Below are 17,361 nucleotides of genomic sequence, written 5' to 3' on the forward strand. Positions count from 1 at the left end.
TTTTGGATCCATGTTGCGATCCTGAATTTGGAATTTTAATATGTAATCTTACAATTTGCTGAACTGTCAAAATCCATAGGAAGTGCCGATTACATGATTTTATCTTCTTTTGGATCCACGTTGCGATCCTGAATTTGGAATTTTAATATGTAATCTTACAAATTGTCTCCATAATCAGTAATTTCGGGTTGTGATTATGTAAACTTCCGCTGTGATAACACACTGATGGATAGGCAATTAATGCATGCATTAGTGAAATGGTCACAGTGAAAGTGAGCTGGTAATGGCAGGTCAGTTCAGGTACGACCACGCAGATATTTATGGTAATGCCATAGTCCGCTGTGATATAGCCACACCTCAGTGTAGTTTACACTCCCCATCAGATATTTTACAGCCACGATTAGAGTGTCTCCACTGATAAAACTGGACTTATGTTCCTCGGAAGTGCAGCGGGATCTGCAAGTCGGAGAAGGGTTCGAGCACGCTAACCACTGCCTTGAGATGGATTAACGCAGTTCTGAGTGGAGGTGTTTAAGCTAGGTTAATCTGATGAAGATGTTATGTTGATAGGGTTATGAGTGTTACCAGCTTGAGCATTAAGTGAAGAATAATAGGGGTCTTACAGTTTGTTTTTTTTTTATGCACTTCAAACTTCAGCGATCATGGTTCTCAGGCACCCTGACACCCTGTACATGTGATGTCCCTGTACAAAAATGTTTATGTTGTCTAAACATACAGGTTATTTCTCCTCCGTAGACTAATGGTTATAGTCTCGGCTCTCTAACCGAGAGATCACGGGTTCAAATCGCGGGGAGATCCAATCATGTACTTTGTACTTAAAAAAAAAAACATCCAGTGCACTTCGAAGCTGGCATAGCTGACACTGAGACTTAAATGAGAAAAAAAACGTACAGGTCTATGGAATATAACAATATATTGTTTTATATATATATATATATATATATATATATATATATATATATATATATATATATATATATATATATATATACATTTGTGAAAAATGTTTTTCTCTGTTCTATCTTATTGAGGACCTAACCAGTTAAAACGTTTAAAATCAGGACTTTCCACAACCATACTATTTTTTATCCAGATTATGATTCCATTAGAAAATGAAATAAAGATATCTTTTGTAAACATGTTTTCAACTTTTATGAAAATAGTGGATTATAAGCCTGTCTAATTGGGAGTTGTGATATCAATGCTGTCTAATTATTCATGTTCTCGTATTATATAAAACTAAATATTTTTTTTAATTGGATTTTTTTATGATTATGTCATTTATTTATAATGTTGTGAAATTTGTAAATCTTTTTTAATTTATCAACATCACTCATAAAAATAACTTTTAATAGGAGAGTTCGTACATTGATATGAAATGAATGAACATGTAACGAGTGTGGCAATTAAACATTTTAACTGTTGTAAATTTGTATATTTTTGATGTATTAATGGTAATAAAGAAAAATTTGCGTCTTTATACACAAAGAAATGCCATACACTCTCATAATACACAAAACCAAGAAAGAATTGAGCTGCCTAGATTAAGACTTACAAAATCAATGAATTACCATAAAAACATGGGAATAAGGCTTTTCAATAAGTTACCAGTGTCTTGGAAAAATTTAAACCATCGTAAATTTTCAGAGAGATTACGTGAATGGCTTGTAAATAATCCACTGTACAACCTAGAAGAATATTTTAAATTTAATTTTAACACTTAGTCTAGATTGTGTATAGGCTAGTGAGTACTATTGCTTAATAGAATTAAGTTTTTAAAACACTCTTGTGACAAATTAGTCAACTAATAGTTTCTAGTATTGACGATGTCTATTGCTTGTTATGTGACTTGCCGAAGGATAAATAAATGTCTTTAATGTGAATGCACTGAGTAATGTTGTTTGCAAAGTCAATTGTCTGGTCTTTCAATATGAATAAGTACCAGCTATACTGGCAGCAATCTTGATTGTAATTCTATAAGAACAATGTCAAACCTCATGCATCTTTACCAACTTATTTTTAGTCATATAGTTATGAGAAATGTCTCATTTTAAAAATATAATTAATACGCATTCAAAGCCCTTTTTAGTTTTCTCCATATTTTTTATTAGTTATTCTGAAAGAATCTCAAAATTGTATAGCTTAATATCCAAAAAGTATCTTTAAAATAAGACATCTCCTATTCTACAATTAAACATAAAGGTATAAAGGTTCATGAGGTTTAACCTCATTCTTGTGGGGGAAAATTCGAAGTCTTTGTACCGACTTTGCTGACTCTTGTTACCGATCACGGTAGTGTCTAAAGTGTGCACACACCACACGATGCTTCTGGCCCGGTCGAAAGGAAAATTAAGAACCTACAGTTTAATTTAGGCTCCAAATCTAATTAATTTGTTGATTTTAAGGTTGATTTTTATAATTTCCAAATAAGTCGGTCGAGTTTTGAATAAGGGGTATTTTGGAGATATCGTTGTTACAAATCAGTTGTGGTGAGAATAATATAATGATGAATGGAGAGTTAAGAATTTACAAGACTGTTATCAGTTTTTCTTATGGATTTTATATGTTCTTTATTCTTTTACAGATACTTAGTACAATATTACAGTTCAATCATTATTGTTATTAGTATTTTCTTTTGTGGAACTTTGTTAATTTCAATTTGATTATATCTTAGCTACGACATTTTGTTATGTTACTTATGATGTCACATATTTTTTTTATTAGAAGTGAAGCTTTGCTTTTGTCTAATTATGTTCTGACTATTGTTTTTTGTATGTTGTTTTATTGATTTAGGTAGTGTACATACTGTGTTGGTTAAGATGTTGCACGAGCTCGTCGCACTATTTATTTTGTAAAGGTAGACTCTAAGTTATGTTTTTTATGTATTGCTAAACCATCGCAACTGGTTAAAGATGGTTTAGTATTTTCAAATGAGTAATTTATGATTAAATTGTAAATATTTATCGAAAATAAATCATTATCTCATTATCTCATGTTGGTGTCAGTGACTGACGATAGTTGTGTGTTGCAGATGCACTGTTGGCTGACCTGCAGAACACCATCTCACCTAGTGGGTCGGGGTACGGTTCGCTTAACGGCTCACACCACCCCCGCACCGAGTACGTCAACAGTCGCACCACACACACACCCACCAGCACCAGACCTCTCTCGGTAAGAGTTTGTATATCTTGTACCTCGTAATGCAGTAATACTTTTGACATGTTAAATTTGGCACTGTTAGTGTGAAGTCCGATTTTTTAATCTTTTGTTAGAACTGTTTGTTTTGCAATAACTTTCTTGTCAAGTTTCGCAGAATCAGGGTACAAGAAAATCTGTAAAAGTTACAATTATACTTTTGAATCAATAAATCTAAAACGTCATTTCTGTATACAGTGTTAGTACAATTTCCAGCAGTTGTGCGAAGTTTCAGCAGTAGTTAATTGTAATGGTTTAAGGCAGTACATTATAAGCATGTACAGGGATAGTCATGAACTGAAAATCAATTAAAACCATTAAGTTTTGGAATATGGTGAAGGATACCAGATCTCAAATTAGCTTGCTTGCTATGACCCTAAAAAAATCCAATTTTAGTGTAAGAAATCCATAGAAAAGAACTTTATTTTGAAATTTGGATTCGAAATTAAATTGTACCATACCTAAAATTTAATAACACCTGAAAAGTACTAGTTCAGTTAGGATAATTTGGTATTACTCTGTTATAGAAAAGAAGCAATTACCTACGTGGCATTAACATTTATATAGTATTATCACACAAAAACCAACATCTCCTTTCATTCGTCTCATTTTGCTTGACATGGAAGTCAAAGTATGTAAATACGGTACTCAAAACTTTAAAGTTGAAACTGTTAATATTGTATTATTGTCATTTTGTCACTTGTTACTCAGACAGACCTTGATGATAGGGTTTACCTGTACACCTCCCGTTTTTAAAAATTCTTCAGAGTAAAATACAATCAGTGTTAAGTAGAAGAATCATTTGGTGTTTTTGTCAATAAGCTATGGAATATTTCAACCATTACATAGTCTAAGACAGGTATTTAGTGACTTGAGATAGTTTCTTGTTATCTTTTTGTAACAAAATTTTGAGTTTTAAGTTTGCTAATAAAGGTATAATTTAAAAAATATTATAGCCTTAGTAAGAAAATATATTGAAATGAATGTTGTTATTAAGTGTATATTACAATAATATATGTATTGTCATATTAATATATTACAATCATTGACTAAGTCCAATTATAGCAGTTTGCATAGTCATGCTAAGTCAAAATATAGTCTGTGGTGACAAAATTATTATGAATTAAAGAGCCCAGAAACTGAAATAAATCAATTCATATTCAAACAACGGATATTTGTACTAATACACTTTGTAGAAGGTACTCTTTTCAGCTACAACATACTGAACGTCAACAGGTTAACATCCTAATAAATAAATATAGACTATAAATTAACAAGTATAAAATATATAAATGGAATTCAAAATGCAACAACAATTCAGTCTTCCCAATTAATATATATTAAAAAAAAAACTGAGATATAAATAAATAGGACGATGATTGCCATATTCAATTTAACAATTTTGTATTCGTACTGTAATTATATTTAATTAGATGAAATAGTATTTTCAGTGGTACCAATTTTTCTCTAAGATAGATATGGTGCAATTTTACATTGTGAATAAAACAATTTAAAGTGTAAATAATTATTATAATAATTTGTTGCCAAATTTATGTGATATTTAAATGTGAGAAACATATTTTTCAATCCTGTGATGAATCTAAAATTCCGGAATTACAAAAAACTAAACAATCTAATACATTGCCATACCTTATTATTAATTAATTACTATTTATTAATTAATGCCACTGTAACACCCCAAACAACATATTTCGAATGTGTATCAGTATCAGTCTAAGAACATATAAGTAAAGGTACTGTAAAAGTCAAAACAAGGAAGTTAGTTCCAGAACTGACCACAGCTGAGATAGTTCTCTGAAAGTCCGCTAGATGGCAGGAGCATCCACTCTTGTCAGTCTATATTTGGTAGAGCTATACATCTGATACAGCTGTGCTCACAGTAAACAATTTCTGTTTCAGAGGCCTCTCCCCCAATCTACACGATCAATGCAATTGGCCAGTTATATAAAACCTAAGTAATATACATAAGAGCTTGAAGGAAAATATCCAGAAATAATAAAAACAATTTATTGAAAAATGTGCTATTTTTTCTGCTTCCTTTCTTTTTTTTTTTTTTTTTTTTTTTTTTTTTTTTTCCATTTTAATAACTAGAAACTTTTACTCCTTTTTCTCAATTTATTTGCAATTATGTTTAATAACCAGCCCCTTGAGTGATAAGCTTCACTAATGCTCAGCCAATTAGACAAAAATAATACCAGTAGCACATACTGTTGTATTAATTAATTAAATGAATCTAAATAGTTTGTTAATTAAAGATTCATTATAAAGTTGTTAATACAAATTTGCCTATAGCGTAATGTTTTAATCTACATGTCTGTAGCTATGTACTTAGTTTAATAATTAGCCATACCTTTTTAAATAAAAATGTCCATTTATAGATGTTTTACTTTGTATTATGTTACAATAATTTCAAAATGTCAAGTAGAATTTAAAAACGGGTTAAGATTTGTTGTTATGTATTAACTATTTACTTTATTATTTAATTTTCTATAAAATAAATCTGAATTTATATATTTATAATCTATAAAATAATTTACCTGGAATTTCTAAAGAGATAGTATAAAGATGGCTGAGTTCACCTCTGGAGTTCTTAGTATGTCAGGGAATCCAGAAGCTTAAGGTTTAACTTTAAAAAATCTTAAATCTCATCAAGACAGTTTATAAAATATTTCTTTTCTCCACTATCAGTTATACCTAACAAGGAGAAGAGTAATGAAAAGTTGGTCTATTAACAGTGTTACAAATGTGGCTTGCGTATAATTTCAAATAAAAGTTTGTTATGAGACGTGAATAGTAATCATTAAAATAAAATTTTAAAGATCCTGAAAACATGATGGCCATTAATATTGAATGTGAATTCTAAATAATACTATTTTTTAGTATGCTTCTCATAATGTTTTATGTTAAAATCTATACACATAACAGAACTAAAAGTAATTTGTTACATTATTTTTTAACACAAGATGCCATTTTATACTGTGACAAATAATATCTTTAGCTCATATTATCCTAAACTTGTGTCTGTAATGTACTAACTGTTTGTGCAATATGGTACTGAGAATCCAACATTTTTGTCAAGAGTTGGCCAAAAATCATGTTTGTCCATTTTCACATAAAAACCTTTGAAAGGATAATTGATCACACAAGTAACTACACTTTGTAGATAGAATTGGATACAAAACAACGTACAGTATTCTGTAGCTTGTACATGTGCAGTAGGGTAATTAGTCGAGCAGAGGTGCCAACTATTGAGACAATGTGACCCAGTAACTCAACCCACTGCTGCCAACATTCACTAGGTCAAGATTACTTACATGCTTAACTCATACTTCACTTCACCTGACATCCTGGTTGCTTTTGTAAAACAAGCCAAACTGTTATGAACTATGAACCGGTCTCTAATTAGTTATGCACATTGCTCGTAGTTGAGCGCAGTGATAACACAATAGGGGCCTCTGTTTATTGTTTGTGCATACAGTTAATGATACACATTCAGTGACCACTGTTAAATCAGTTACATAGATGACACATTGAAACAAACGGTTGTAGGCAGATGAGTAAAAGCTAAAACCAGAGGAAAATCCTGACTTAAAATTTTCTCAAGGTAATAATTCTTGCACCTTCATGCCATCCCCAATTTTTCTGTATCCGAAAACCGTGATGTTGTAGGATAGATCACTGAAATCAACTGTGATCCACACCTACCTGAAGAGATCTAATTAGATAGAAACACGGAGTACAAGCGATAAAACAGTCTTGTCCCTACGCACTATTTTCCCATTCCGAGCGGAGTCAATGACGGAATAGAAGGAATGGTTCTTAACCATTATCTATAGCTAGTCAGCGCTCAACGTACTCCCACAACAAAATGAGCATACTTCGGTGACTGCCTTTGTGCAGGTCACGCATATAAGTGCACTGCACTACATGTGTTTAACAATAATCGTCAGAACGAATAGTGTGTGGCTCGTTCTTCTTCTGAAGCGATTTTGTTCAGAACAATTCATTTGATACTTGTCCTCAGCTACCAAAAGCAGAGCCTTCAGTCAATGGAATAGACTTTGCTAGAGGTTCCAAGAGCGAATTGTCTGAACCGACGTGTTGTATCATTTCGACATCAGAGACACCTAGCCTACAATAGCACTCATCTGGTATCTAGTTGATACTCAGAAGCCATTCGTTGTAAATCTAGATGATAGGATGTTCTGTTTGTCTCATTAGGTGCATAATTCAGTGCACTACAATGCTTAGACATGATCTCAATTCTATGGGGCACATCAGTGTTATTTGAAATACGGTGTTGTTTTAGTGACGAATAAGTTATCAAGATAGCACTTTCTTCTTTGTGAAGCTGCAAGAAATTGTTACCTGAATAACTTATCTGCCACTAAAATAAAACTGTATTTAAAATTTCTATGCAACAACAATTTTTGGCACAAGTAATTTTAACAAAATTCAATAAGGACCACTCATCTATGCTAATTTTTAGGATAGACTACAGCCTAACCATTGGCATTATCGTAAAGAAAAACTGCTAATCAGATTGTATGAGGTTTACTTTGCCCTTGTAACAATATCATACAACAAACAACAATGTCCAAATCTATTATTTTTACACTCTTATGGCATTCTTATCTAGGCATGTTATAAATTTTAAAAGTACAAAATGTTTTACTCAAAAAAATTTGGTTACGAATCAATTTTCAAATGACTATCATCCAAGTTTTCCAGTTCATACTGTCAAGAAATTGCCAACAATTTGACAAATTTCCTATCCAATCTAGTCATGACACCAACTGCATAAGCTTAAAGATTAAGATCAATTTTTAAATATTTCACAATCAGCAGTAGTTGAGTGAGAACTCCTTTTCTTACCAGCGCACTCTGTGGATTTCCTTGTTTTCTCTGATTGTCAGGTTTGGACTGGGTTTTTTCTTTTTTTTTTTAATTATCAATTGTTGCAAATGTAAAGAGGGTATTTTGGAAAGTAAAGATTGATGTAAGTGATGTAATTCGCTTTGTAATAAAAATTTCCATTTATATAGTGTAGGACTGAGAGAAACTTTTTTAAAAAATGTCTGAAGAACAGAAATTAAGCCGGCTGTGCCTAGAATTTAAAAGCTCTATAGAAAGTAAAATTACCCCCAAATCAAATGAATCCTTGAATGAATAAGTAAATCCTGAGGGTTTTGGAATATCTGATATTTTGGAAAGTGTCTACAAAAAATTGGAAATTATTCAAAACATGAAAATGTATCTGTCAAATTTAATGAGTTCTACAGATAAAATTAGAATAAGTCAGCAGTTTTAAGTGATGGTATAATAAAATTGAAGAGCAACTGAAAACCTTATCTGTAGTCGAGAACAGTTAAAGAAACTAAGATCAATTATTGTGGATAAGGATAAATAGATTTGTGATCTTACTCAGTGCTTGGAAAGGCTGGAATAGTACGGAAGAAATGCAAATTTTGGAACTGAATGAAGTTATAAAAAAAGGAGAGAAAATGTGGATGATATGGTAATTAAAATCGCAAACAAGTTGGGGGTCGCATTGAAGGAAGAGGAAATTGAAGCAGCTCAGAGACTCCCTCAAAAAGCAGAACTGAAAAATCGCCCGGCTATGATCATTGTACAGCTTGCTAGAAAGAAGTTAAGGGACAGAGTGTTGGAAGCAAGAAAGAAGGTTGTGACCAATGCAGATGTGACAGGGCTTCAGGTATTAGGATCTACATAAGTTGAAATTTGACTTTTTATTTTTTAAACTTGTGAAAGAGTGCAAAATCGAAAGCTAAGATGTTGAACTATCAGTTTGTTTGGTTTTGAAATGGCATTGTGCATTTTAGAAAATCACCTGACAGTGAAATAATAATTGTCGAAAAGAAGGAGGATCTTATAAAGCTTAGTGTACTCACACAACTTGTAATTTAGTACTATAACATTTTCTGTGATAATTTTTCGTATCAAAATTGATTTAATCTTTATATACAACTAGCTGTTCCCCGCGGCTTCACACGCTTTTTTTAAGCTTTGCTCGTGTATGAGCACTTCTGGTTCAAGTGAATTATATTATCAATGCTGATGTAGAGTTTACCTTGTTGACACTATCAAGAAATCTGCCAAAAGTGTATGTTTATAGCCATTGTACACGTACATGTACTTAATAATAAAGTGGTCTAATATTCAAGCTATAAGGCCAAACAAAAATTCATTTGAAAGACAAATATCCATAAAAACTTAGCGCCTTCACATAGTGTGTGGTTATTACACAACTATATTATACACAACTATCTCGTAATTGTAGTTTACAATGTGCAGGCGCTTTGATAACTTATATATTTTGCAGCGCCTCCTGGTGGTGAGTTACATCAATGGGCATAGCATATAAACCTTCTACATGGAAAAATACATATACATACAAATTTTCATAATGATCGGTCAAATAGTTTCTGAGTCTATAAAGGACAAACACACAAACATTCATTTTTATATATATAGATTCCCAATTACACTCAAACCTCATTACCTCGAACCTTAAGTTGAAATCTTCAATAGCTTTTTACAAATCCTCTTCAGAAATCCTTTCAAAATCGAAAAAATTACCATGGATAGCTCAAAATAATATTACGACTAAATTTTACGTCTGTAAGTCGAATTTCAGAGTAATTGTACCTCTATCACTCGAAACAGCTAAGTCGAAATCTCTTTAAATTGACTTCTATAACTCAAATTTATTTCTTGAACTTCGTTACCTTGGTATCCCAGGAATACAATGTAGACTTAAAGAAGCGTGTTGTGACCTGTCAGTAATCATCTGCCTGCTGCCTGCAAGTCACACGCTACGGTACTGTACTTAATCTTTGGTTGTGCTTTTACTTATATGAGTGACAGTGAGTGCTCAAAGAAACTATAATTCTCTGACTATCGGTGAGAAGTGTAAGATAATTAAGTTAGTCGATGAAGAATCATGCAAGAAGAAGGACATAGCTGCTGAATTCAACATCTCGAGTAGTACGGAAGAATTAGGCAAGCTTTGAAGCACGGGCTAAATGTCGTCCAAATGTGACTCTTCTTCAATGGAGTCTAAGGGATGGATTTTATTCATTTTGAGCCTTTTTTATTCAACTTCATCACAGGATTCAGCTTCATGGGAAAGGGGAAGTATAGATATCCAGTTTCTTTTTCATCCATGTACATCACAAAACTTGATGCTGATGTGATATGAAGTCATTGCAGAACACTTGTCTATTATGGAAGGATATTCAGACACTTGGAACTGTAACAAGTGGTTGCATAAGGCATTGTTATGCTATATGTGTCTAAATGGTTTTTTTTATGTATCCTGAATTGTCGCACCACACAAATTGTTCTAAATTTAAAAAGAGTATACCATACACCTAATCAGTTTGAAAAAGAAACATTGATAGGCCTGTACTTAATTTGACACTCGTGTAGTGATGGGATTCCTGCATTAAATGGTTTGTACACCACAAAAGTAGCTCCATATAAGAATTATATGTTGTGGAATCATGGAATTATTTTCTCTTACAGACATAGTTTCAGGCAGTATAATCTTTCTTTCATTTTGCACAGAATCTGGTTGTTTCAGAGTACAACATTTTTGATAACTTTTAGGTCTGTCACTTTGGATACTTAGGAGATTCAGATAGACACTTTGAGTCTTCATTTTGAGAAACCATACGGTAACTGCAAGAGCTGGGCGGGATTAGGTGGTCTGACTACACAAACATCCTGCATGTGGTAGTTAAGTGAATTACTAAGATTGATAATCCTTTTCATTATTATTTTTATTTCTATACTTTTTGTTTCCTTTTATTTTGTTCACAACATATAAAGGAAAGGGGACTTGTAATCCTCATAAATGATGGTGTGTGTCGTGAAGGAGATAGATATGATAAAGAGTACTAGGAGAGAGAATACGGTGGGTAGCCAAAGTAAGGTGTTGGAGAGGACTGAATGTCAAGGTCTGTTGAAGTTTGGTAACCTATAGTAGTTGATGATGGCAATAATTTGGAACTTGCTTGAACGGTCAAGTAAAAGTAGATAGAAAAAGTAATAAATTTCTAGGGTTAGAATAAACATATCGTGGACTGAAGTAAATGGGTGTTTTGTTAAATGAATGGTTCATGAAAAAGGAACATTGTTATGTATATTTTGACAAAACGAGAGTGTTTAAAGTGATTAAGTGTGCGAGCAATAGGGGCAGTAATAATTTAACCTGAGTAGACTGTACATACATGAGTCAGAGCTCCCAAATAGCCTCTCCGGGACTATGGAGAGTCACCAGAATTATCCAGGTCAGGTCAGCGAAGAGCCGGAATCAGGTAAACACCCAGATTTACAGAGAGGCTGCCGTTGACGGTTTGATTATTTTATAACATCAACGGCCTCGGTGATTCGTAAATAACATCTCACTTCTGTAAATTCTGCCTCTGTGACTAATGTGGCAGGTTTATTTTGTTTTTTATTGATTTATGAAGACAAACGATTTGTCTCCAAATTTTGTTGTACATAATTTCTTTAAATCAAAATTGCAGAAAAATTATTTTAGCTCGTTAAGTTTTTATGTACTGAATAACAAGTATACTACTTGTTAAATGTTTTTCTATACCTTTTACCTTTTGTGAAGCGTCACAATTTAATTCAACCAATAGTTAAATACACATTTTAAGTAGAAGAATGCATCAAATATATTACACAACGTCCTATAAAATATTTGTTATTGCAAATTGTTTTTATTCCTGGACTTTTTTTTATTCCTGGACTCACAGTTTCAAAATGTTACTTTATCAATACTTTTCAAACTGGAGACGTTTTCAAAAATTTTATTCAGCCAAACCAGTAGTTTTGGAATGCTTTATTCAAGTGAAAGGCAAGTAGTGTTGCATTTCATTTTTATCATGCGAAAGATTTATAGAGTTTTGATATAGACATTTTTTTATTGTACAGCTTTATATCCAAAAGTATTACTAGTTATACTTCATAACCTTTAGAGCACAATGACATTTACTAAGCTGATGTTGACTGCTATTTAAGTCTACATAATGCATCAGCCATACTCCAAATGGTCGTATTTTATAATGTAAGTATTGATCCAAATAAAGGTTACCTTCCAATTTATAAGCACATTAAGAAAATTAGGTAGTAAATTAAAATCAGGCAACCCAAAATACACCATATGGTAAATGCTCAATATCATAATATTATCTATTATTTAAAACTTGCTAGTTTCTAAACACAACTCCTGGAGACAAAATTAAAACAATAAAAATAAATAATGGAATGGAATGGAAATAAAAATAAAATCTGTATAATACAAAATATTTATTGAAGACATCCATTTCCCAGGATCAACTTCCTTTCAAATATATTTGCCACATACACTTATACTTAGAAACCTCATGTCTGGCATCCCTATGAATAATTTGTCTATTTATTAGTTATTTTAGTTTCAAGTTAATTTGGAAATATGTGAAGGTTTTTTATCACATAAACAGTATTTTGTCAATAGGATTTGTAATTTCGTTTAGCAGTGAAAGTTTTTAACAACAGGGAAATTGTTTATCAACTTCTCTTTGATTGTTTAGTTCAAACTAAATATAATTTTGTGTAGTAGCCATTACAGTAGTTTGTTTTTTATTTTTTAAAGAAGGCGTGTTTAAAAAAACAAATTGACTGTTGCTACTATTTTAAATTTAAGAATTTTTCGTATCAGGTTCGAACTAATACAATATTTGTGTATATAAACACAGTTGTAATAATTTATTCACTACATTGAGAACACCAACCAATACTAATAATTTTTTTATTTTTGTGAGGCCTTTGATAGCCACAAAAGTAAATATAAAAAGTGAATTTGTTTTTAATATTAGTTAGTCATATGTGATTTTAATATTAATTTGTCCTGTGTGTGGCGAAGTGTATAAAATAAAATTAAATCATTACTGGAATTATACTATATAAATTTTGAAAAGGCCTCTCAAAAATAAAAAGTTTTTAGTATTGGTTGGTGTTCTCATTGTAGTGAATAAATTAAGAATAGCCAATACAAGCTCCATCTTCAACAGTTGTAATATATAATTATGAAAGTTAAACGTATTTAATACACAAAGATTTGTCATTTTATGATTAAAATATGAACTAGTAATCTGATTCAATATGTAAAATTGGTACAGAATCATATCAAATCATATCTTAATTATTGCAATGATCTAATGTTATTTGTAAACACATTTCAGTTCTAAATTTTGGAGTATATTTTTTTAATCGATTATTAAATCATTTTTGAAAATAGTAATTCAACAGGTTGTGACAAAATTGTTACTTTAAACTATATGTGACGCCTTCCATAAGTTCAAATCAGCCGGGCATATATTACTTTGATGGAAGTTTTTCCAGCCAACTATAATTGCCCTATCCATCCATCTTCTCCCTGCACACCTGAGTAATCTGCCAACATATGTACACAAATCGTGAATATGTACGCAGAAAATCGTGACAGTCCTACTACTAGCAAAATATGCCAGGGATTTATGAACTGAGAATAACGCAAAAGGAACACTAAACAAACTCTAGCCAGTGACTGCGAAGGCAATTACGATTTCTTCACCGTAACAACTTGTGTTACCAACTCGTTGCTAAGGGAACTTGAGCTTGTACCGCAGTGGTCACAGCCACACACGTTGTGTTGTTTATGGCTGCTGGAATATACGAGGTAAAATAACAGTTTCCTCTGATTCTGGCCCGTAGCCAGGCTCAACGTGGATTTGGGGCAGACACCTTGAATAGCACCTACCCTCCAACGTCCTTGTCTCATCCAGTCGTCCAGACAGATTTAAACTTAATTTATTACTTTTTTTATGATGTAGTTTAAACAAGTTTTACAAAATATATTTAATTTGAGAATTACTCCCTTCATGTTTCATCAGAATGAAGGTTTCTGAAATCGCTTCGTGTGTTACGATTTCAAAGTCACGTAGATTGATTCAAAGACAGAATTTTAAAGGTAATTTTAAATTTCTTGAACTCACCCACCCGCACCTAATTATGTCTAATGTTGGCGAAAATGGTCTTATACATATATTTTCTGGTATATACAGTAGATCAACGTTTTTCTTTATTACCAAATAGTCACCTTTTGGATAGATGTGGTACATATGAACAGGCTAGAGCTTACTATCTTGAGAGCTGAATAGAAATAGATATATCTTTATTGTCATCAAGAATACAAGTATTATCAACAAAGTCAAAAACACAGTCACAAGCCAGGCCACAACATTAGCCTAAACAACTCAAAAATATTTCATCTATTTCAAGCCTATAAAATGGACAGAGAATTTAAATCATTCTATAGAAAAACTGTTAAAAATCTATAAAAAAACCATCTATAGCATAGAAATGATCAAAATGAATAATAATAATGAACAAAAAAATCTTTAAAAAATAATTTGTCATCATACTTATTAATAAGATGTTTCAAATAATTTTAAATCTTTAAACTTAACACAGTGTAACTGTTTAAGGATTTGGTTAATGTGCAATTATAGTTAATTGTAGCATTCCTTTTGTGCCTGGTATTGTAAGAGTGAATATTTTGCACAATATATAAACGGTATATAAAATTTTGAAATTACATATATATATATATATATAATTTTGAATATATTTATATAATTTCAAAATTTTATATATATATATAATTTTGAAATTACATTTATCACTCTTTTTTTAATTGAAAACACATAATGTATTCTTGAAGAGTTTCCCCATAAAATGAGGCCATATTGAAAAACGGATTGTGAAATTATGCAAAATAGGCTGTTTTTACATCTAGCTGGGTGTCACACATGATGTTAAACGCTTCAGCAGAAAAACTACCCTTGATAATCTGTTGTCTATATATATCTACATGACTATACCATTTTAACTACTCATCACTGAAGATGCCTAACAATTTTACGCAAGTAACAAAATCATTAACATTGTCCTTATAAATAAATGCTCTTTCTGATTTTATCAGAATTGAAAAGGAAACCATTAAATTGAAACCAATTTGATGCTGTTACTTACGGAAATAAAAGTTGTACCATCAGCATATAATATATGTAGTTGAGGTTGAAATAGAAAATATTAAGTCATTCACACTTACTAGAAAAAGAATTGGTCCAAGGACAGAGCCCTGTGGAACACCATTTTTGACAGTTACTTTGTCAGATCATAAACCATCAGTGTAAACCTTTTTGCCTTCAGTTCAATAGATATGATTTTTTTTAATTTAAGAAGTTGTCCATTAACACCATTAATGTGATATTTTCAGCAAAATTTCATCATGATTTATACAATCAAATGCCTTACTAAGGTAACAAAAAGTAGCTTGAGCAAAGGTTTTTTTTCAAATTATTGGAGAATCCGTTGGATTAGAGTTTCAATGGCATGACTAGATTTTTTCACTTTCTAAAACCAAATTGTGATGGATTAAAATACATGGTTTTTTTAAAAAATATGGATACATTAAATTTGATCTAATACTAACTAAAATTTCAAATATTTTGGACAATACTGGAATTATTGAGATTGGACGATAAGATAACTAAAAAATGTGGATGAAGGGAACTCAAGATGGGAGACAAGTTGGGGAGGACATTCTACCAAGTAGAGTGAGTGATGATTGGAACTGTTTAAAAAATGATAACGACGATGAATAAGTAGAAATTTTAATAATTACTGTAATATACATTAAATTAGTTAGTACAGTAACTGGTTAAACTAGCTAGTACAATAAATGGTTAACCCTTTACTTAGCATATATATTTATTTAGATATACTATATGTATCATTCTGACTGTTATTATTCTATTGTCACACACTCAGTATATACCACCAAGAAGTGAGTTAAATATTTTACTTGTGGTTCTGAAATTCAAGAAGATGACATATTTTTAACAATACATCATTGTTTCCTTGTTTAAAATTTGTTGTTTACAATGGATTATTTGAAATGGTAATAGGATTTCAGACATTTTATATTACACTTTTAGTAACACATAACGCAATGTCAAAATAACATGTAGGCAAATGTCTGAAATCCTATTATCCTTTCCCCCCTTTTTTTGTTACAATCATTATTTAGAAAAATAGATTCATTTTGACTTTCTCTCCAAATTCTTGTCTTTTTCAGATTAGCAGTGGAATTTATATGTGAAGATCATTGTTACATTATTTTTTATCAGGATGCTTATCCAATTGTAGCAGATGAATGATTGTTAGTTGCCAAGAGTCTGTAGTTTTGGTGTCTGTTGCAGCCCACTTACCAGAACGAGGCGGCGGTGACGAGCAGCAGCAAGATGACCACCTCCCTCAACAACAACTTGTCGGAACTCGACACTCTGCTGCAGGACCTGAGCAACTCGAGATATTCAGAACGCAGAGGTACGTACCTCAAAACGAGACCTTGAAATCAATTCAATTCAATTGTTAGAATAATAAAACCAATCATGCTTTGAATTGCAGACCCCTTATTTGCAAATAGTGACAATAGGCTAAGGCTCAGAAACAAACTTATACAAGCCATTTCTAGCTCTTCGTTACGTTAGTCTGAATTTTTTTTTTTATTATTGCAGTTGTTGTTTTGTGTAAGTCAAATTTCTATTATACTATTACATATAATCCCCAACACTTTTTAAAGCTGCTACTCGTATATTGAAACCCTAAGGGGAAAAGTGAGTCAGCTACCAGTCAGTCGCCCATCTGAGACTCCACTTTTAACATGAGTTTAAAGTTTAAAACTACATTGTGAATAAGAATCTGTCTCAAATCTACAAATGTTTCACTGTCAAATGTTACGTCATGAGAGTGATTTAACATGCCTTCTCTGTGTACTCTTTGTAACATTTTCTAATTTACGGTGGATGTCTAGATAAACTGACATTAAAACGAGTTGTGTGATGTTGCAGTGATGGACATGAATGGAGGAGGCCTCGGAGTCGGTCGACCCTCAGTAGACAGTCTGCTGGACGAGCTCAACACTGCCGTTCCTCCACAGTAAGTTCTGGTTGTTTTTTAACGCCACTGCATGATTGATTTAAAACTCGGAAGATCTCATCGGCC

General features: G+C 31.9%; 1 protein-coding gene across 1 annotated transcript in view; it reads left to right on the forward strand.

Moving 5' to 3' along the window:
- The first annotated feature begins 3,052 nt into the window (after nucleotides 1-3,052).
- LOC124367771 (paxillin) overlaps nucleotides 3,053-17,361 on the forward strand; it is a 78,218-nt gene continuing 63,909 nt past the window's right edge. The window contains exons 1-3 of the mRNA XM_046824873.1: nucleotides 3,053-3,192; nucleotides 16,557-16,683; nucleotides 17,208-17,295. Of these exons, the coding sequence (XP_046680829.1) occupies nucleotides 16,599-16,683; nucleotides 17,208-17,295 (173 nt within the window). The 5' untranslated portion in view covers nucleotides 3,053-3,192; nucleotides 16,557-16,598. The remainder of the gene's footprint in view (nucleotides 3,193-16,556; nucleotides 16,684-17,207; nucleotides 17,296-17,361) is intronic.

The sequence above is a fragment of the Homalodisca vitripennis genome, chromosome 8, assembly GCF_021130785.1.
Source record: "Homalodisca vitripennis isolate AUS2020 chromosome 8, UT_GWSS_2.1, whole genome shotgun sequence".
Classification (NCBI taxonomy): domain Eukaryota; kingdom Metazoa; phylum Arthropoda; class Insecta; order Hemiptera; family Cicadellidae; genus Homalodisca; species Homalodisca vitripennis.